The sequence below is a fragment of the Podarcis vaucheri genome (assembly GCF_965113315.1).
Source record: "Podarcis vaucheri genome assembly, chromosome: Z".
NCBI classification, from domain to species: Eukaryota; Metazoa; Chordata; class Lepidosauria; order Squamata; family Lacertidae; genus Podarcis; species Podarcis vaucheri.
The window spans coordinates 37299924-37323079 of NC_138758.1; the positions used below are offsets into that span (position 1 = coordinate 37299924).

The 23156-nt window shown below is 45.5% G+C and overlaps 1 protein-coding gene across 5 annotated transcripts in view; it reads right to left on the reverse strand.

The window, feature by feature from the left end:
* Nucleotides 1-604: 604 nt before the first annotated feature.
* Nucleotides 605-23156, reverse strand: part of AK8 (adenylate kinase 8) — a 111879-nt gene continuing 89327 nt past the window's right edge. For 4 of the 5 annotated variants that reach the window (XM_082207850.1, XM_082207849.1, XM_082207846.1 and 1 more), the window contains 2 exons: nt 3497-3577; nt 2093-2387 (listed from right to left, as the gene is read on the reverse strand). In XM_082207850.1, the coding sequence (XP_082063976.1) occupies nt 2132-2387; nt 3497-3577 (337 nt within the window). In that variant the 3' untranslated portion in view covers nt 2093-2131. Of the gene's footprint in view, nt 759-2092; nt 2388-3496; nt 3578-23156 lie in introns of those variants that run through there. The other variant, XM_082207847.1, reaches the window with a different exon arrangement.

A 23156-nucleotide genomic window follows, 5' to 3' on the forward strand; every position in this document is an offset into this window, starting at 1 on the left:
GGTCAGAAGCGATGTGGCAGTGTGTAGATAAATTCCTCAGGTCATTGGCTAAAGACCGGAGAGGAGACCTGCTGGAAAGGAAAGGGGACTTCTAGCTCAGACAGACAGTTCATGGGTTCTCTGGAGTCCCACTCAAACATCTGCTGACTCAGCAGGATCCTGGCCCCCTCCACCAAAGAAGACGCCTGGTGTCACCAAAAGGGCACAACTGGAGTCCATCAGCCATCTGCTGTGAGATGCACAGACCCTTCCCCCAAATATGTCTGGCTCTGAGACAGGATTATGGCCCTATTGTTTGTTTCCATTATTATTTATCATTTCCTTTATAAAAGGCTTTTATGTTCTGTTTTCCTCCTTCCCCCAACATTTCAATGGCACCTTTTAATTTTTTTCTTCCAGTGCAAGTCGGCCAACATCACACAATAAGGAGGTTGGAACGTAAGTTCAGAGAGCTTTTTTTTTTTTATCTATTTTTATTAAGTTTCATGTGAATATCCAGAAAAAAGAAAACTAATCGACAATTACAAAAAGTAAAAAAAAATAACAAGAATCTAAACATAACATAAGAATATTACCCGTTACCGTTACAGTTAAATCTCTTCACAAGTTCAGAGAGCTTTTAATAGTCTGTTCTACATCTTCTGACCCAAGAACACATCAGGCAAAATTTGGGAGGAATCAGATTTACAGCTTGCCTTGAACAATCATCCATATAGGAAAGGACAGGATGGGGTAGGGAAGAGGTTTTTCTTCTGTCGCTGAACCATGGGAATGAGCAGGACACAAAAATAAAAAAAAGAAAAAAGAAAAATCTTGATTCATTGATAATCAAGAATGTTAAGTAAAGGTAAAGGTACCCTTGCCCGTACAGGCCAGTCGTGACCGACTCAAGAATGTTACCACCCCTTTAATTTATCTTGGGAAAACAAAACATCAAATTTACAGGGGGAGGTGTGGGTTTCTAGTCCAACTGGATGCTCTCAGGTCTAACTCTCAACATATGGATACTAGCAGTCCGCCGCCACCTATTTTAGGTCAGGTTTGAGGAACCTGTAGCCTTCCAGATGTTACACACCCAACTCCAACAACATCTGAAGAGTCACATGTCCCCCATTCCTGATCTAAGCATTCCCTAGTGCATGCAGAGAGTGGAAGAATGTCTCTATTTAGAAGAGGCATTCCATGTGAGAGACGATGCCTCTTCTTAGATCAAAGTGGGACTCCCAACTCCTATCAGCCTCAGCCAGCAGGGCAATGGTTGGGATGGAGAGCCATAGGTTCCCCACCCTCTTGTAAGAAGCAGGGCTGTTTGCAGCAACACTTAAATCTAGATCAGGAAGGTGCCTTATCTCTAGCCCTGAGATTGGTGACCTGAGTAGGTAGAGCCAAAAGACCCTGCTCCACTGATTAGACAAAGGCAGGAGGAAGCACTCACAGTTCTTCTATATATACCAGGCCCAGAGGATCCAGAAAGTTTATGATACCTAAGTCAGTGGTGAGGAAACTGGCCCTCCAGCCTGACCAGACTGGAGGGCCCCAAGTTCCCCACTCTTATTATAGGGAATCCATCGAGGGCTTTGTAGGCTGTGGGGAACTTGTGTTTCCTGACCCTGTTGGGCATCTGCAACCTCCTGGGTGGAGGGGGTGGGGTAGCTTAAAGCAAAGGTTAGTGCAGGATTGATGTAAAACTTGTAGTTAAAATTTTGAAATAAGGAACAGTTAAGGATGGTAATTATATATGTAGTACATGGTATGTATATATATATATATATCCCTCCATTTTGTGGGGAGATATATATATATATATGCGCAGGGTGTGGGTGTGGGGTGTGGGTGGGTGTAAAATGCAGGGGATAACACACACACATATATCCACCTCCCCCTTTTGTGGATCCATATAGATAGATAGATGATAGATAGATATAGATTTCCCCTGCATCTTCTTGGATATATATATGGATCCACAAAAGGGGGGAGGGAAGTCCAATGGAATATGTGTACTGTTTTGTTTTTGTTTTTTAATTGTTGTTTGCAAAAATTTGAAAATAATTTTTTTAAAAAATTTAAAAAGGAAAACAACGTAAAACAAAGCCAAGCCAAGCACTTGCCTAATCATTTTCAAGAAGACACTTCAAGCCATTTCTAGTGGAAAGCCTAGGGTGGTGGGTCGGGGATTGACAATGTAGCTTTCGATGTACTCAAATACTGTCTGAGGGTCTTGGTCACCATTGATGAAAATGGCATCTTCAAATACAGTCTCCAAGCCTTCAGCGATCCTCAAGTAAGCGTCCACTTTGAGTTTCACAGCCTCTTCCAAGTCCCTCGGATGTATCAGGAGGCGTTCACTGGCCTCCTTGGAGGCTGCCGGTTGGTACAGTGTGTGGTACCTGGAAATGGGGCAGAACAGTAAAAAGCTCAGAGACGAAGCTCTACCCTACCTTTTTAAGAGTGTCCTGGTGACAGCAGGAATGGGGAACCTGTGGCCTTCCAGAACCTGTAGCCACAACAGTCAATGGTCCAGGGATGAAGGGAGTTGAAGTAAAACATCTGGAAGGCCACGGGGTCCACCACACCTGTTTTAATAAACAGCATTCCCTACTGCATGTAATACATGGAAGGATGCTTCTCTTTAGAAGAGCAGTCTCTCATTTGAGAGAGGGGAGTGCCTCTTCTTCGATCAGCAACTGTGTGGCCCTCCATATATTGTGAGACTCCCACCAGCTCCAGCCAGCATGGCCAATGGTCAGGGGATGCTGGGAGTTGGAGTCCAGCAACATCTGGAGAGCCACAGGTCCCCCAATGCTGACATAACAATATATAGCCATAATTCAGAAAAAATACTCTTTAAAAACACAGGAAAATTGTTGGCAAAAGTGCTCACAATTCAACCAACCAAAGCTGGGGAGGCTTGGCCTACAGTTTTCTAGCCCCTGAACATAGATTTTTTTGTTTTTAAATGGCAAGTCTTGCATTCAAGTTTACAGCCTTGCCCCAAAGGTAAACTCCCTTCCTCTTGCTTGTCTGGATGGAGAACAGAGCAGTGTGTGTGAGCGTGTGATGAAACTAGCTTACTGTATAAATGCGAAAACTGACACTGGTTGATCTGCCCACATTTGCCTCTGGCTCCTCCCATCACTGGCATGCAGCCCTTGCAAGGTTGTCTAGAAGGGAAGGCAGCTTTTCAGCTTAAGAAGGGTGACCCACCCCTGGAGTAAATGCAAATGCAGACAGGGTCACTGTCATTCCAATGGAAATTCATCTCGCCCTAGTGGTGAAGGCTGTGACTAGGCGCATATGCCTGCTCAGTCTGCTGTCCAGGTGAGGCTGCCTGTTGGGAAGGGTAACTCAGGGCTGTCTTTGAATTGCATTTGGACCAGACATCCCTTTAAAAAGTGAACTGTATTCTGCAAAACAAAAACAAAAAACATGCCGCCCCCCTAGATTTGGATAAATTTTCCAAAACTATCCCCAGCACACTTGCATTGGTGCTACTAACCTTTCTCCAGTGACTGGGTCAAGCATACGGTAACACAGGCGCTCCAGAATGGACTCAGGTGTGATGTGCAGGAAAAACACCCTATGAAGAGAGAGGAGAGGGGAAAATGTTCAGTTAATGCCACTAGCAGTAACACACTTGACTGTTTTCTGAGAACAGCTGGATTCTTGCTATATGGTAGGCCCACAACTTATGCAGGGGTTATGTTCCAGGGATCAAGCCTAATGCCACAATCACATATAGTCAAAACACATTGGGTTCTGTGGCAGGTGGGACTGCCAAAGTCATTTCCACCCGTTTCTGCCCTCTTTTTTATTTTTAATAGGTTTTTTTTTTGGCCATGCAAGTAAAGCTGAAAGCACACAAATTAAATGCACCCAAGTTGCGGGCATTCTGTATCCTAAAGAATAATGATCTTTGATTAACAATACAAGAAGCTGCCTCAGTCCAGGGCCAGGGTCTGTTCCCGTCACCTGCCTGCACTTGGTCCTCTAACCTGCAGAAGCCTTTTGGATGCTGCGGTCTCTCTCAGTTAGCCTCCAAGTTAAGAGAGATAATTTCTCTTCCATCAAAGGGATCCTGGTGGTGCTATCTGGCTGGAATGTTCCCAGTAGCACCAAAGTGCTGTGTCTAGGTGCCATTTTAATTTCCCACATTGCCCTCATTGGAGCATCATTAAAATGGTGGCCTTTAAGGCAAATTGGAGTGTCACAGCTTTGAAAAAGGTGAATTCCATGCTAGGGATCATTAGGAAAGGAACTGAAACTAAGAGTTAAACTGTGGAACTTGCTCCTACAGGAGGCAGTTGTGGCCACCAACTTGGATGGCTTTAAAAGAGGATCAGACAGGTTCATTGAGGAGAGGGCTATTGATGTCTACTAGCCATGATGGCTGTGTGCTACCTCTACTCTCAGAGGCAGTGATGTCTCTGAATGGCAGCTGCTGGAGGTCACAAGTGCTTGCTGGCTTCCCATTCAGGCATCTGTTCAGCCCCTGTGAGAACAGGACGATGGACTAGATGGGATCATTGGCCTGATGCGAAAGGGCTGTTCTTACGTTGGGCTATTATCCTTCTTCAGGCATTACCAGTAAGCGCTCATGGAGCCCAAGAAGCTCAGTCCATTTGAACCTGGGGTTTCAAAGGAAGGAAAGGCAGAAGATCTCTCCATAGAGGATGTGCCAGAGTTCCTTCCTGTGCTGGCTCCTTCCCTAGATTTTGTTTCTGAGCATGCCTTAAAGTCCAATCTACACAGAGGGATGAGCTGGAAGAAATCTGCCCTGTATCACTGCCAGTTGAGAGTTACGCATTTTTAAATGCACCCCAATATTAAAAACTCCCTGCCACACATAAATATTATTTATTTAAAATGAGCACAACACAGGCCATGATTGAACCTTTGTCCTTGATCTGCTAGTTTTCTCTTTGCATGGTGTGTGTTTTTGTAAGGGAAAGAACTGAGAGGAGCATTTGAATCTGGAACTCCCCCACCCACAGGCTTAAGAGGAGCAATCTGTTCCACCACTCATTCATCATGTATATCATTTTGACCCTTGGAAGAAAAGCACCAGGACTTACACTCCTGGGCTATCCCAACTGACTACAGGAGTGCTCCTATTTTCAGATGCTCCCCTGAGCCCAAAGCTCCCCATGTGCAGTAGGCCAGCACTTGAGGGACTATGTTAACCCTCTCTCACTTCTTTACTATATGGAGGGGAATTTTTTATGCTCATTCATAACTACAGCCACCACTTTCCAACCCTGAAGTATGAAGTGCACCCCAGGATTTCTCATGCCTCAAGCTTCATAATGCAGAAAATATCTTTACCAAAAGGATATTGGAAGAGGTAACTTGGAAGAGGGGGAAATCTCCTGTTTATTATTTAGCTTTCTGTCTTTCTCCTGTTCCCTAATCCATTCCAAATTCTTTGTAGAAATGAACTTTTATTTTATTCTGGGTGGTGGGGAATAGGATATTTTGCCGGCTTTCCTCAGAATGCAATTTCTCCCTGCGGCTGGCTTCAAGGCTATACTGCTTAGTTTTTATATTTCATTTCAATTCATTGGGGGGGGGGCATGCACGTGCCTCTCAGACCGGTTAGTGTAAGCTTTAGACATTCACCAAAGGGAACATTTTATCCTTACTGGGGAGAATCAGATCAGATGAAAGCCGGAGGGTTCTATCACCGTGGCATGCACGTAGCAAGATTATTTGGCTCCTTTGTAGAACTTAAAGTTATGAAAATCATCGCGCTGGCTCTTCAAATGTTTACAGATAATGACTTCCACTTGCATTGAGTTAAAAAACACACACACACAAAACACACACACCTCAGCCCAGCATTAAAAATAAAAAAAGCAGAAGATCTCAATGATTCCAAAGACAGGAGGAGAATATAACAGTTTTCAACAGTCTTTTATCCTTTACACTCCAAACATTTTGTTTCTGCTTTGTTTCTGTTGCCCAACAACCGTCTAGAATTGTGACTGTCACAACGGGTAACTAGTGATAAAGTGTATTGAGATGAATATTCTAGCAGAAGGCAGGGAAAGGCGCACGCGGGGGGGGGGAGGCAACAATGTCTGCTTATACAGTCCTGATAATTGATACGGCTCCCCCTATTATTTTCCAAAATAAACAAAACAAAACAAAAAAAGAAGGAAAGGATTATAACCTGCCATATCAAGGAGCCTTGTCGCTACTCATAGTCACTAAGTTGAGAAAAAGAGAAATGTAGCAGGAAACTGAGAAGCAAAAGCCAAAGACCCACCCCTCTTAAGAAGCTGCCAGGAAGATGAACAGTGGAAGAGCCTTGTCGGAAATACACATTTTGTGTGTGGAGAAAGCGTGTCTTATTATTCAGTCTGGTGTCAGCAATAAAGACAAGCAGAGGGAAGGAGGGGGGGATGTTGTAGGGAGTCAGGTGGGTAATTCCTGACTCAGACGTGTTTATTGCCTAAATCAGCCATGGGGGAACGTTTGGCCTTCCGGGTGTTGCTGAACAACAGCTTCCATCAGCCCCAGGAAGCATGGCCAATGGCCTGAGATCATGGGCACTGTAGTCTAGTAACACCTGGAGGGTCAACGGGACAAGCAAGGGACAAGCCATCACCAAGCCCCTACTACAGGCTTCCTCAACCTCGGCCCTCCAGATGTGTTGAGACTACAATTCTCATCATCCCTGACCACTGGTCCTGCTAGCTAGGGATCATGGGAGTTGTAGGCCAAAAAATATCTGGAGGGCCGAGGTTGAGGAAGCCTGCCCTACTATATCCTGGCATCACCCAGCAGTTGAAGAAGGAGGCCATTTAAATGTGTCTGTGAGAGAGGGGTTATTGATTTGCTCACTTTTGTTTTTATGTTTCGGGTTTTCATTTTGTGCTTTTATGTTGTGAACTACCCTGTGATCTTTGGATGAAGGCATAGGCGCCGACTCCATGGGGCTTGAGGGGGCCCGAGCCCCCTCAAAAATTCGTTTGGGGGGGGCTCCGCCCCCCCAATAATCTCCGGCGCCCCTCCAGCAGAGCGCCATCGCCGCCCCTCCCCCAGCCCAAAATGCACAGGGTCGGGCTGCATGCCTCCTGCCCTCCCTCCCGAGCAAAAGCTCCACCCAATTTCCTTCGGAGCTGATTAATAGGCGCAGCACACTCTCCCCTATTCGCTCATGAGGAGGCGGCGCCACTTTATTTGCATATTCATGAGCTTATTTATTATTCATGAGCTTTCCCGGGCCCCCCCAATATTTTTTATAAGTCCGCGTCCCTGGATGAAGGGCAGTATACAAATTTAACAAACAAACAAACAAACAAACAAACAAACAAACAAACAAACAAACAACCACATTCTGAAGAGGATTACAAGGCATCTGTCCATGCTGCCAGAACTGCACAGCCCATCCTATTTATTGGTCTCCAGGGATAATCAATTTGGTTTCCTGAGCAGAAGATTCGGAGCTGGAGAATAGAGGACAGCTCCAGCCCCACCATTAGGAAGAGCAGCAGGTGCTTGCGGGGGGGGGGGGCATGCGGATGTAATCAGGCAGCAATTTCCATCCAGTCCTCCGTTCTTCACAATCAGCACTGTTTCCATTCTGCTAGGGTTCAGCTTCCACTAAACCTACATTATTACTCCCACTGTCTGCTAAAAATTAATTACAAAGAGTTGTATCCAACTAAGTTTTGCTCTGCCACTGAACTACAGCCCTTCCCCAATTGTTTTAGCTTTTATAGATGACATTAGTATTTTTACTGTTTAAAATTTTTGAACCAGCCCCAGCGGGCATGGTTAATAAGTGCCCTATAAATGCCCTCCCTCCAAAAAATGTATAGGGTTCTTTCTACATGTGTAGAGCAGGTATCTGAATAGATATCAGGAGTGGATGCAATCAAACTGGGATGCTGAGTGTTGGGCCCTGGGTTGGACAATGGAAATCTGTTGGATGTGGACCAGATGGAACGGGAACATTCTTGTGGGCACACGTTGGGACTCCTGGGTGCTAAACTATGGAACTCACTTCCACAGGAAGTGAGTTGGTGACGGCCACCAACTTGGATGGCTTTAAAAGAGGACTGGACAAATTCATGGAGGAGGATAATGACTATGAGTCATTCTGGCTAAACTGCCTCCAGTTGGAGACAGTAATGCTTCTGAATACTAGGAGGGGAGAGAGCTGTTATGCTTGGGTCCTGGGAGAACAGGATGTTGGACTAGATGGGCCATTGGCCTCATCCAGGAAGGCTCTTCTCATGTTTTTAGTGGTGGTTGTTGCCCATTGGGCCTTGTAGGGCAGAAGGCAGTGACCCTGCCAGTAGACAGAGACAGAGCCAATGACAGGTGAGGCTGGAAGCAATCAGAGGTGGGGCCAACTCATTCTAGTTCTGTCCCCATCCTCCTCCCTACAAGGGCAGCACTGAAACCATGGAGGAAGAAGCTGCCTGGCAAAGCCAACCCCTAAAGAGAAAAGGCAGGCAGGTGGGGTAGAGGGGCCCCTATATGCCCTAATAGACCAGCCTCGTCTGGTTAAAAGCTACTTTTAAACTTCTGCTTTTATTGTGAGACATCAACTTTCAAAAATAGAAGGCCATTCATCTTGTTCTCAATTTGCTAAAATAGCCTATACATCTTCCCCTTGGTAAGCAGGGACCAGCTGCCTGCTTTCTGTTCTGCATGCTCTGCACTTGGCGGGGGGTGGGGGTGGGGGGGCACTGGCTGATCCTTGCTTAAAATGGGAGCATAACTGATAATGCCACAGCTTCCCCCAGCTGTGCCTAAACCTGAGAGAGAGAGAGGGATTACTGCTGTTAACTATTCAGTTGCCAAATGTTCCAGGCCTGCCTTGCCATGGCCCCAGAACAATACAGAACCACAGAGAGGAAAGAGGCGGTGAAATCCAGTCTTCCTTCTTAGCCATGTAAGGCTGTCATCTAGGACAGGTGCAGGGAATCTTTGGTGTTCCAGATGTTGCTAGACTACAATTCCCATCAGCCTTAGCCAGCATGGCCTGGGATGATGACAACAGTTCAGGAATATCTGGAGGGCCAAGGGCTCCCTCCCCCTTGATCTACGGTGACACTGCAGAGTGAATAGCTTAAGAGGTTCCCACAGACACACTTCCTGCTCTGCCTTGCCCCTTCTGCTTCTAATTAGGAAGGAAGGATTTGATGCAGTTCACGTTCAAATCCACACTTTATGATACAATACATAAACTGTAACACAGCTCTCCTTCAAAATTCACACTTCTCCAAATTTTGCAATGCAGTCCTCTCTAGCCAAATGATGTGTACAAAAATGCAAGGAGAATCTGCTTCAGCTTTTAAACTAACCACAGTTCTCAGTGGGAACTTGGTAACTGTGGTTACAGCCAAACTACAGTTTAGTGTTACAAGGCTCTCCTCTTTGCTGAGTCTGATGACTGGCAAACTGAAGAAGGGGGAAAGAGCCTATTCAGGACATCACAGTCTGCCCAACTGATTCACAGCTTTTTGTACTTCAAAGCGGAAAAACTGACATGGCCTTCATACAGAAGAAGTCTCTCTCTCTCATCTTACCAAATCCTGAACATATACAACTTTGTTCTGATAATATTATATAGGGGATCAATCAGCTTCAGGGCAAACATGCCCAGTCTAATCCTCCTCCCCACCCCACCCCACCCCGTTCCAGTCACTAAATCTGCTAGGAATCAGGAATATCTGGTTGTAGCCAATGAGCAAACCCACTGAAATTACCAGATCTAAGTTAACCATACCCACTAATTTGATAAGTCTGCTCTGCGTAAAGCACTGAATACAACCCATCATCCACTGAGGGGGTGTTACATAAGCATACGGAGGGAGGGGAAGCACAGGCAATGCAAACATTTTAAAGGCTTTTCAAGATGTCCATAAAGTTTCTTTAGAGAAATTGCTCATAATGCCCCACTTTTTAAAAAAGAAAGGAACTGGTGGTATCAGCAACTGCTCCTGAAATGACATCACATCTCTTCACGCAAACACACAAACACACACACACCACCTCTCTCATTTTTATTCTCTGCCTCCTCCTCCCTCTCGTTTGTTATTCCATCATTGTCAGATTCCCCCCAGAGTTTGCTCCAATGGCACTTCACAGATCAGGAATAAAGATGGCAGCAGCAGGGAGCTCCTTCGGTGGACAACTGAGCTGGCCCCATTTCCCCTAATTGTGAGCTTAATCGCAGCTCGTCTCGGCAAGGAGGGGGCTTCTGTGGCTTGGAAGGGAGCAGAGAAGACAGAGCCTTTTGCTGTTGGAGCCACAGGCATAATCTGGATCCCGTACAATGCCAGGAAAGAACTTTTGTGATGCTGCAAATGATCCTGAACACATACAGGGAAGGGATGTATCTCATCTCAATATCTCCAGGTAGGGCTGGGAGACTCCTTGCCTAAAACCCTGGAGAGCTGCTTCCAGTAAGTGTAGACAGCACTGAGCTAGAAGGACCAAAACTCTGGCTCACTATGGCAGCTTCTTATGTTCCCCTTGGGCTGCCCAGCAGACTTTCTACCCTGCAGTTGGGGCTGCTACTGAAATGTCAGCTGGCTTGCTTGCTTCCCTACCTGCCTGGCTCTCGGTCGGCAGCCCCAACAGATGCCTTCCAAGCCTACCATGCTGTCTGAAGAGGCCTGAGTGCTTAACTTTGGTCAAGGAGAAATATAATGACATCACACAAGGGCCGGTAGACAACCTCTCATCACTACAGCTATAAGGTGAGGGAAAAGCAGGTCAAGACAACTGAACAGCATCAGAACGCAGATGTTTGTTTTGGCTATATCACCTGTGCCAATTTTCTACATTAACATCAAAATAAGATGATAATTGGCACAGCTGAAATGCAAGCTGAGAAGTCCCAGGTTCAGGTGTCACCTCGGCCACAACCTCATCCACTGGCCTTTGTAAGCCACTGCTTTGGCCCATCACTTTCCTGGGGCATCAGCCATGCTTAGTGAGAGCTGATGCGAGTTGTAATTCAGAAGCATTCAGAGAGCAACGCCCCCCACCCACTTTAAATACCTGAAAAATGCTATTTAAATTGCCAAGTATTAGTATAAAGAAATAGCGTGTTTTAACACTGTCTGTGTCCACAAAGCAAAGTTAATCCCTTTGGCCAAACGATAGTGGCAGAAACTTTTCCAGGGGCAAGATCTATGCCCTTGAATAGTCTTAATTTTTTGAAGAAGAAAAGGAGACACATTGCAAATGCAAAAGAGGGAGAAGGGGGGGGGAGGAAAAGAGCCGATGATGTGTCACTTTACACACGTGTCAAGAGTAACCAATTTCCTAATAGGGAATAAATTTCCCCCATTTAAATACTGTCAAACAGAACCTCTCCAGCCTAATAGGGTTCGCTTCTGGGGAAAACGCAAAATAAATCGGATTAAATATTTATATTTCATAGTATTAATTAAGAGGCAGGAGGGAGGGAAAGAGTGGGGAGGAAAGCAGTCCATCAAGAGAACCCCAATATGTTCAGCGCGTCCCCAGGAAGCCAGAGAAAAGGAAATTTCACAATCAAGTGTGTAAGTGTTCCAAAAAAGGGTGCTGAATATTTTATGAATATTTGTCATAAGACAGAAATAATAACCACCGTGCAGAGCTATTAGAATTAATATTTATGCTGCCCACCATGAAATATTCATGGGGACAGAGAAACGGGGGGGGGGGGAGAGACGGGCGCCCGTTAAGACAAGAAATAATTTACATTGGGTTCGGTTTACCCGCCGGCTTGATGTTTAAAGACGGGTTGACAAGGCTCCGTATGAATCCGTCAGTCACTTCCAGCCAGTGGGTGGGGTGAAGAAGGGAGGGATGGCAGAAGCAAAAGTGGGGAGTGGTGCCAGGGGGAGAAAGGGTCCAGGCTGCTGACAGCTCACAGATTGAGTTTCTGACAGCCCTTTTAAAAAAAAGGGGAAAAAGACCCTAAACGGCCCCCCCTTCTTCCATTGCCGGAGGCGGTCGGTATTTTGCCACACCATACATCCGGCGCTCTCCCCTTCCATCTGCTGAAATTAACGAATTAATGAGTGCGATCCATTTTACAGTGGGGCCCCAGGAATGTTTACTGGTGATTAAATTATAATGCAGGAGGAGCTGTATAATTCATGAACCAATTAAAGGAAGTGTTAGTTGATTTGATGGGAAGCGCAAATACAAAAAGCATTTAACTAATAGGGAACCGCGGGCCGCCCACCCGCCTCAGCTCTCTCGGATTACGCGGCTAATTGCTCTGCTTTATAGGGCTGTCACAGATAGCCATGCATATTTCATTGTTCTCAAAGACTTCAATTGTTTGCATGCGTGTCTCTACTGTAAGATGCAGAAGCCCGGCCAAATTTCGGTGTAGTTAAGGCACTCCCCCGTTTCAAAGGCCAAAGAGGAGGATGTGGGGGTGCACCAGGTAGAGAGGAGCGGGTGCCCGATGCTTGGGGGGGGGGGAAGGAGAGAGAAACTTAAGGCCACCGAATTGAATGTCACTCAGCAATTACGTGATTAAAAAAGTGTGGCGTACACACACAGCCATCTTTTCCGTTGTGGCCTTTTCTAGATGCTTGTTTGCAAGGCTCTCTCTCCAAATTTATTACTGTGTTTGCTAAATGCTCCCATTTCCTCCACCTTTTTTTTTTTTAATAACAGAGATTGGGGTGGTGAGGGGCACGGGGAAAGGTATGAAAAACTAGGGATTCAAATCACTCCAGAAAGCACAGCCTTCTGTGGCTTACGCTGATGGCCACCAACTTAGATGGGTTTGAAAGAGGATTGGCCAGATACATGGAGGAGGAGAGGGCTATCGGGGGCTATTAGTCACGATGGCTGTGCTCTGCCACTGCAGTTGGGGGCAGCATTTCTTCTGAATACCTGTTGTTGCAAACAACAGAAGGGGAGACTATTCTTGTGCTTAAATCCTGTTTGGGGGTTTCCCACAGGTATCTGATTGACCACTGTGAGAATAGGATACTGGACTAGATGGTCCACTGGCCTGAACCAGCAGTCTAAGAAGAGACTTCTGGCCTCTGGGCTCCCGGCCAAAATGATCAGCCAGATTGGGTGGTGAGGGCCAGCTGCCCATTGAGGCAGAGGCCTAATGCCCCACTTGTACAATAATAATTGTACTGGCCTTGAAACATGGAAAGCATTGGAAATTGGGTAAAGAAATGTTGAATAGATTATCCCCTGGCACCCTAACATTGGGAGAAACAGAAACAATACAATGTGATAATCATTTCATATTTTAAATTAACAGCATTCTTTGGGGGTTTAAGACTGAGACTAGGAAGAGGGTAAGGCTATTGATGGCTACTGCTCATTCTAGCTATACGCTGTCTCCGGTCCTGCTTGGCTGCTATAAGAACAGGCTACTGGAGTAGGTGGCCTGATCCAGCAGGCCCTTCTTATCTTATCATGTCTGATGTCTTGGGCCAATGCTTGAGCTAATAGCTCTGCAAAGTGGACATGCAGTGGACTGGCAAAGGAATTGCTATATTGGCTGGTTTAGGAGGCATGTTTCTCACTCGCCCCTCTTTGTACTGACAGGGCACTTGGCAAAACGAGCCTGCCACCTTGGCTCAAGCTGACCAGCCACAGGCCCTAGAAGCTTAAGAGAAAACTGATTCTTAACGAGAATGAAAAGAATGTTGCTTTTCACACAAAATGTTGTGGTGTGAAAAACAGCCAAGAAGATTTGAGCTGAATGATAAAATGATGAGTGGAATTTTAGTACTGCTCTCCTGAGAGGCAATGACAAGATGCATCAGGAGTTTATGCTCTCGGAAGAAATCTATGCATTTCTTCAAGGGAAGTAATAGTGCCACTGCATTCTGCTCTGGTCAGACCTCACCTGGAGTACTGTGTCCAGTTCTGGGCACCACAGTTCAAGAAGGACACTGACAAACTGGAACGTATCCAGAGGAGGGCAACCAAAATGGTCAAAGGCCTGGAAACAATGCCTTATGAGGAACGGCTAAGGGAGCTGGGCATGTTTAGCCTGGAGAGGAGGAGGTTAAGGGGTGATATGATAGCCATGTTCAAATATATAAAAGGATGTCACATAGAGGAGGGAGAAAGGTTGTTTTCTGCTGCTCCAGAGAAGCGGACACGGAGCAATGGATCCAAACTACAAGAAAGAAGATTCCACCTAAACATTAGGAAGAACTTCCTGACAGTAAGCGCTGTTCAACAGTGGAATTTGCTGCCAAGGAGTGTGGTGGAGTCTCCTTCTTTGGAGGTCTTTAAGCAGAGGCTTGACAACCATATGTCAGGAGTGCTCTGATGGTGTTTCCTGCTTGGCAGGGGGCTGGACTCGATGGCCCTTGTGGTCTCTTCCAACTCTATGATTCTATGATTCTGGATTTTGCTCTCCTCTAATAGAGCTGGCCCCAATGCTTGCTGGTTTGAATTTAAAGCAAAAACTACTTGATATTTCTGTGGGGTAGGAATTTCTCTGGGGGCAGGGGGGATAGGTTGTGCAAAGAGTCCTTCTTTTGATGACACTGGAAAGTACCACCATTTTCTCCTGACGTGCTATTTAGTGATACCCAATTTCAGTGGTTGGCGGGGGGGAGGTACAGTTCAGGGTCTGACTTCCATCTGGGATGCAGACCTAGATGCTTAGTCTCTGCTCCTTGTTCTAGCCTTCTCACTCCTCTAGAAGGTACTGTTAGCATATCCACTGAGCAACCTGGTTTGGTGCTGCTGTTGCTAAATGCCAGATCAATCCATAATAAGACCATGCTCATCCATAACTGGATCATGGATGAACAGGCTGATTTAGTCTGCATTACTGTGACTTAGATAAGTGAGCTGGGTTGTCTTGCTTTATGCAGCTGTGTCCACCTGGGTACTCAGTACAGCACTAGGCTAGGCTAGAATTGGGGGGGGGACACTTGGAAGGAGGTGTGCTATTGTCCATCAAAGCACTACCCCCTTGAACAGAAAGCCTCTTGATCTTGGGACAGGGTTGGAGGATCTGCACTTGGATGCCAGGCCATAGAGAGAGATTGGGGATGCTGCTGGTTTACTGACCATCCTGTTGCCCAGAAGCATCCCTGAGAATCCCTGGCCAAAGTGGCCTCTAGGGTATTGCTGGAGGACCCCAGGATGATAGTCCTGGGTGACTTCAATATCCATGTGGAGGCTACTACTGGGTCAGCTCAGGACTTCATGCCCTCCATGACAACCAGGGGTCTCTCTCAAATGGTTCAGCACATCAGGCAAGGCACACTCTTGATATAGTCTTTGCCCCTGTACAAAGGGGTATAGGATGTTAGTCAGCCAAAGGCCTGGTTGAAAAGGAATGTTTGCACCTGAAACCTAAAGGTATATTAAGAAGGCTCTATCTGATTCTCCCTGGGGAGAGCAATCCACAAATGGGAAACTGCTGCAGAAAAGGCCCGTTCTCGTGTTGCCACCCTCTGGATCTCTCATGGAGGAAGCACACCAAGAAGGGCTTCAGATGATGAACACAGGGCCCAAGTTGGTTCATGTGGGGAGAGGTGGTTCTTGTGGTCCTGAACCATTTAAGGCTTTATAGGTCAAAATCAGCACTTTGAATTGGGGATGGAAACTAATCAACCACTGCAGTGAGACCTATAAGTTACCAGAGCATAGGCAACACTAGTAAGGCTACTCCTGTCCAGATAGGGGGAAGCTGGGCCACCAGATGACATATTGAGGATGCAATGGAGGCAGCAAAGTATGCCTCTTTTACTGCCTTCGTTGCCACTAGGTAGGCTCGATGATGAGCCCTCACCAGTGTTCACTTGCATTTGATCAGATCTTTCCTCCATTCGCATTCAAGCCATCTCCCATTTTATTTCCTCACCCTAAGCTCTGGAGGATACCAGGGAGCTAAGCAGGCTCCACAAGGTGGGAGAGGGAGGTCAGGGGCAATTGTGTCAACAGTCTGATCCATTTGGATGATCCATTCAGATGTTCCAGAGGTCAGCCAGGGCTTTGACAGAAGTGCCAGTCATATCAGCCAGAAAATCTCCCAAAGCGATCTGGAAACCCATTGGATCCATCAGCCTCCAAGGATGGGCCATCCCTTCTGCAGAGAGGGAAAGGTGCTGAAAGCCTAAATGTCAACAGGCAGTGATCATACCATGACAAGCTGAGAAAACAAGGTCCAGAGTGTGGCCTGCCACAGTGTTGGGCCACTGACATGTTGGGATAGTCCCATGCTTGTCTTGGCAGCCATGAAGTCCTGAGGCACCCCAGAGCCAGTCACCTCAGTATAGATGTTGAAGATCCCCCAGAACCAACAGTCTGGGAAGCCTCAACACCACCTCTGAGACCAGCTCTGTCAGCTCAGACAGGGAGACAGCTGAGCAGCAAGGCAGGTGGTAAAGGAGCAGAATCCCTAATCTGTCCATGTTTCCCAATACCAGGAACATACACTCTAGTTCCCTCTAACTGGACAGAGATTCTGGAAAGAGAGATGGAATCAGCAACTCCCCCTTCCCACCCTTCAAATCTGCTCTGCTGCTGTACTGAGTGCCAGGTGGTGGGTACAGCTGGCCCCACCCTGTTCACCCACCCAGGTCTCAGTGATGCAGAACAGATTGGCCTCCTCATCCACAATCAGATCATGGATGAGGGAGGTCTTACTCCAAGCCCACCTGGCATTCAACAACAGCAGCCACAGAGAGAAGTGCTGGCTGATAAGATAAACCCAATTCCCCAGATTGGAGGAGGGTGTGGAACGTGGCAAAGTCAGTGGCTGCCTGTGCTGTGTGCCCCTTACCCAGCCTGCTCAAACCCCTGCCCCATATTATACCTCCCCTGAACTACAGTGACTGGGACCCTGCTTGGCAGGGGGTTGGACTCGATGGCCCTTGTGGTCTCTTCCAACTCTATGATTCTATGATTCTAGGAGCTGCTCTCCCCAGCTCCTCTCTTCCCAGGCACATCCCACAAAAAAATAATAATTTAAAAACATACAAGATAGAAACAGTTAAAAACAATTTAAAACAATTTAGACAACTGGGGCAATAATAACAAAATTGAAACCAGCTAAACAATACCGTAACCCAAATGTCCTGAATGCTGACAATCTTAGTCTCCCTTTGGAACTGGGCAATATAGAACAGCACAATGAAACAGGAGGCTGACATGATCATTCCTGGGCATCTCCCCCCATTCCACATTTGTAAGAAATCAATATTTTAGTGTGACAGAGCCTACACTTTGGAACTCCTGCCTATTGTTTCTCTGCTGTACCTTTTTTAGCACTTGCTAAAAACATTTATGTTTAGACAAGTCTACCCAAGTCTACCCAAGTCTACCCAAGTCTATACATTTCATTAAATAAAATACATATCCCTACTCCCACCCCTCTTCGTATATCAAATGAACCATCCCATCCCATCAGGGTGCAGGATTCAACCTAACATGTGGCATGAATATGTAACTGGACATCAGTTAAAGCTTCCTGCTATCAATTGGATTCGACTTTGTGATGACATAACTGAGAGCATGTGAGAGCCCCTGACAGCGGCAATTTAAACAGCGGCAAGCATGTGTGCATGTGTGCATGTATCCAAGGAGAGCCAAAAAAAAGATATATAACACTGCAAGAGAACATATAAATAAATAAGACAACTGTTCTAGAGAGATTGCACTCTTCGTAAATACTTGAAACTCTCTGCAAATGCTGAAAGCCATGCACATGTATTATCTCTGTAGTTCTTCAAAGACCTTTCATATAAAATATCTCCTATTTGTTTGTAATATTTCCATTTCCTTCTGGACTGTGGACATACGAAGCATCTGAAGCATGTGACTTCCTCCAAAGAATCCTGGGATCTATAGTCTGTTAAGAGTACTGGGAACTGTGCAAAACTCCGAGGTGGGTATCACCAATAGAGGCCAAGGCTCGGAAAAAACCCAATATGGAGGCCGGCTGGCCGAAATATTGGGAAATAATAGAAAACATCGGAGACAATTGGAGGTTGCAGAGCTTTGAAAAACTAAAGGGTAAGGTGCAAGATTGGCTTCATTATGCCCAAATTAATGAAGTTTTCAAGTTAGACAAAAAAACAGGATTCCAGGTGGAAAAATCGAAACTTGAGACAGAGTTGTTAGAACCAAAGACCAAGCTATTATCGAGAATGTATAACTTGCTGCTTAAATGGAATACTCAGGATGAGACAGTTAAATCAGCCATGATAAAATGGGCTCAGGACATTGGTTATAATATCATGTCTGGAGACTGGGAGAGGTTATGGACCACCGGTATGAAGTTTACTGCATGTAATGCTTTGAAAGAAAATATCATGAAAATGGTATACAGGTGGTACATGACCCCGGTCAAGCTGGCTAAGATATACCATTTGTCCGACAATAAATGTTGGAAGTGTAAGGAGGCTGAGGGGACATTCTTTCATCTTTGGTGGACTTGTCCAAAAGTGAAGGCCTTCTGGGAAATGATCTACAACGAGTTAAAAAAGGTGTTTAAGTACACCTTCCCTAAGAAACCGGAGGCCTTCCTTCTGGGCATTGTCGGCCAGAAGGTGTTAAAGAAGGATCGAACTTTTTTCATGTATGCTACCACAGCAGCAAGAATTCTTATTGCTAAGCATTGGAAGACTCAAGATTTGCCCACACTGGAGGACTGGCAGACGCAACTGATGAACTACATGGAACTAGCCGAGATGACTGCCAGGATCCGAGATATGGGAGAAGAAGCAATGGAGGAGGACTGGAAAAAATTTAAGGACTATTTGCAAAAGTATTATAAGTTATATGAACTTTAAGATGCCGTATGATTTGGAAGGTTAGCCCCAGCAACGAGAGTGGATTATATATGAAATTGGATAATATTTATGAAAGAATTAAAGTTTAAATGGGTAAAAACGATAATATGCTATATTTTTAGAGTAAATGGAAAATAAGGGATTTAAACTTAAAATTGCAATTGAAAGTACAAAGAAATACATGAAACAAGGGTATAACTTGCTGATAATTTTATTGTTAAGAACGCACTATGCGGGAGATGTGAGGAAGTCCGATAGAAATTTGATATAAGTTGTTGAAATGGTTTTGATTTTCTGTTTTTTTTCTTCTTTTTCTATTTTCTATGTTCTTTCTTTTTTCTGTCTTTTTTGTAATTGGAAAAAATGTAATAAAAAATTATTATAAAAAAAGAGTACTGGGAACTGTAGCTCTATGTGTGGGGTAAACTACAGTTCCCAGGATTCCTTGGGAGAAGTAGTGTGCTTTTAAATGTACTTTACATGTATGGCATGTATACAGCTCAAACATTTCTGAATGGCCATGTTTTCAAATGAGCTCATTCGGCATTCAAATGACAAAACTGGACCAAGTTGTCTCCCTTTGCCCATTGAACAGGGGCATTATCAAAAGACCCTCCAAGAGGTTACTAGAGGTTTATTCCCCCTTTTGAGATGCATTTTTCATCTTGAAAGGTCAAACTTCCAGCTCCTTTGATTCCAGCTAGCTGCATTTCTCTGCTCTCAGCTTCATAGTTCCCAAGACACAATCAAGATGGGAGGAAGCAAGGTATTTTGGCGACCAAGTCAGAAAATCCAAATGGCACTTAAATAATTTACAGAATTATCAGGGGGCACCACCAGACGGCTGGAACGAACATCACTGAAATGACCAGGGCCTTCTTGCAAAAGAATTGCAGTCCTTCTGAACAGGTCTCATTCACTTCGGTGGAGATGTGTGTGTGTGCAGGAGATGGTACCCACTGGGTTTTCCACTGGATGGTATCAAGGGGTGTAAGAAAGCATTGGTTTCTATTCTTCCTTGTATTCGTCACCTGCAGCCCTGTTTCCATTCTGATGCAGAAAGCCACATCAACTGTCTGTCTGCTGTGGTGAGATTACATAATTTATGCAATTAATTGTGTAAACTTCACTGCTATTACTTCATCTCACCCTATTCATTTAAATCCAAAAGAAACACAATGAAAATGGGGTGTGTAGTTAACATTGATATCCCACCTTTCCCCCAAGGAACTCAAGATGGAGTACACAATTCTTCCCCTCCTTTTTTCCTCAAAACAACCCTGTGAGATTAGCCTAAGAGACTGTAACTGGCCCAAGATCACCTTGTGCACCTCGTGTGTTGAGCTGGGGATTTGAACACTGGTCTCCCAGGTTCTAGTCCAATGCTCTAACCACTGAACCACACTTGCTCTCATTGTAGCTAGCAGCCACTGATAGTGAATTTGTCTGATCCCCTTTTGAAGCCACCTAAATTGGTGGCCATTGACACCTCTTGCAGGTGCAAATTTTGTCATTTAGTTGTGTGAAGAAGTGCTTATGGTGGAAGAGAGAAGGAGAAGGAGAAGGAGGCAGCATGAGGGGGAGAAAATACTGATTTTCCCACTGGTCCATTAGCCTACTTTACTGTCCTGGTTTGGCAGCATCTGTTCTATTGCATCTCTCTAGCCGCTGTCTCTCGCCGGACCCTCCCACGCAGTCAACCTCACTGGCCGCTTGCCGAGGATGGACTGTGAGGAGTGTTATTTCTACCAAAACACATCCAATATGTCTCATTTCTGAACTGAAACCCTCTTGTCTTTTCATCGCCATCTTTCAGGACCCTCCTCTAGTGCCAAAGGGTTGCACTTCTAGTAACAGTTGCTTGTGTATCGTGCAGGCTTGGACACTCAGGAGAAAAAGAGGCTCGTCATCCTGGTGCAGTCTCTTGGCTAAAGTACAAGATGTGAAGCTAGGAGGCTTTGATGGAACTTGGGGTTTGCCAACTGTCCTTGGTTTGGGGAAGAAAGCCAGAAAAACTGTCCAAGAAGAAGCTTTTTTGGTGCCAGGCACGTGTTTTGAAATCTTTATATGGCTGAGTGAAGACTGAAACCTGTTTGCTGATTTGGGGGTGGGGCAGATCTCCATCCCAATTTGGGCAGGGATCTGGGTCATCAGCAGCAGCCCCTCATAGTGATAGGAGCCTTAGAATGGGAGTGAGGAACTTCTTTCAGTCCTAGGGCTGCATTCTGTTGTGGGGGACCTTTTGCAGGTAATGTGCCAGTGGTGGGTAAAAGTGAGTAGAACAAATCATGTGAATTTTACCTTTTTACAGAAAGCTACATTCCAAGCATGAAAACACCCAAGCTTCTCCTTCTTCATCTTTCACCAGGAAAGTGAGAGGTATTGCTCACATGCTGTGTTGCCTGGGGAGAGTCGCAGGGACTCCTAGAGGGCTGTATTTACGGTAGTTCCCAGGCCTGAGGTTCCTTATGCCAAGAATATTTCAGCCCCTCTCTACCCCCCACCAGGACTGCATGCCCAGAAGCCTTTAATACAGTGCTGGGGGAGGAATGTCTGAGAATTGCGTCAGAAACAGAAATGGGAGTGAAAATTCCTACGATTTGCACATTCATACAAGGTCAGGAACAGAAATCAGGCAAGTGAGTACGAGTGGTATTGGCAATTTTTTTTAAGTCTGCAAATGATAGGTAGACAATCATGCTGCTTACTGTATTGTTTTTGACGTTTCCTTTCCACTGAAATACATGGAAGTTCATTATGTAACTCGTTAAGCTACAACCACAGCGTGTATTGGGGACAAATAACATCAGTTAAAGCGGAGGCTAAAGTGCAGCAGAACAAAAACAGCACTGGTTGGTGCAAAGTCAAGATAGGTTGGTAAATGCTGTCTCCTTACATCGCTATGTACATATGCACGATGGCCAATTCACGCTCCTCATCATTGTACATGCCTAATTACATCTCTAGATAAAAAGGCCCTCAGTGGAGATGTATACGCCATACATTTAAAGTACACCCTCTCTACTCAAGAATCCCAGGAAGTGTAGTTTACCTCCCATGGAGCTACAATTCCCAACACTCTTAGCAAACTATGGTTCCCAGAAGTAGGGGGTGCTTTAAGTGTAAAGCGTGTTTGCAGCCTTTATTTTGCAAAACATCATCAACAATGCCTAATTCAAGTCTGGTCAGATTTTAATTTTCATGGGTCACTGAACTGCCCAGATCAAAAATCAAGAGCAAAAGTTATCTGAAAGCCAACACCCCTCCATTTTGATGGGTCCAAACACAGCCAGTACAGCGGCATTAGGAAAAAGCTCTGCAACTCATTGCCTTGGTTGTATATATATTAAAAAACAAACAACCTTTTTCTCAATCCTCCTATCACTACAGCAACATATATATAACCCATCAAGATTAGTACCCTGAGACTCTCACTCATCTGATTTCCTCTGATCTGCTTATTACTCAACAACTAAATGTTTCACAAAGCCATTTCCCAGAGAAATATTTATGGCTCCCCAATGTTTATTGAACCCTCCATCATGATCAAGGTTTTATGAGCACTCTGTACACAACTCTGAATTAAAAAACATAATTCTTGCTCCATCAAACCTCAGCTTGATGTGGCATTTCTCTCCCTTTATACGAGTCAGCTTCAGAACCCCTTACAGGAGAATTTGTTCGCAGACAAGGAATATTTCTCAGCCAGAGAGGGTGGCTGTGAGGCGCTCTGGTTGCATAAACACAATGCGATACAGCGAGAGCCAAGCCTGGAATTGATTTTCTTGGAGGATAAGGCTATTGCTAGCTACTGTGCTCTGCCTCCACAGCTGGAGGGAGGAATGCTTCTGAGAACCAGCTACCCAAAACTCCAGGTTGGGAAAAAGCTCTTCTGCTCAGGTGCAGCTTGAGGGTTTCCCACAGGCGTCTGGTTGGACACTGTGAGAATAGGATACTGTTTGACAGTCTATTGGTCTGATCCAGAAGCGCTCGTCTTATCTTATGATTTTTCTGCTTCTGTTACAGAGGTTAATGCAGCCTTCATCAACATGGAGCCCTCCGGATGTTTTGGACTAGAACTCTCATCAGCCCCAGCTAAATGGTTGGCTACAGCCCAACTATTATTATTATAGCCTTGTAACTGGAATATAAAAGTTGGGTTCTGGTAGTTGGTCACCCCTCCTCCTCTTTGCTATGTCCTCCAAGGGGCAACACTGAGACTAAGGAGAAGGAGGAAGCTGCTGGGCAGTGCCACCCCCTGGGCTGGTTGTAAGAAGGCAAGCAAGTGGGGTCCAGCTGAGTGCAGACTGAGGTTAGTGGGGCAGTGCCCCCCCACTCCAATGTGCAAGCCTCCACTGCTGGAGCTGGACCACAAAATAATGGTGGTGGTGGTGTGTG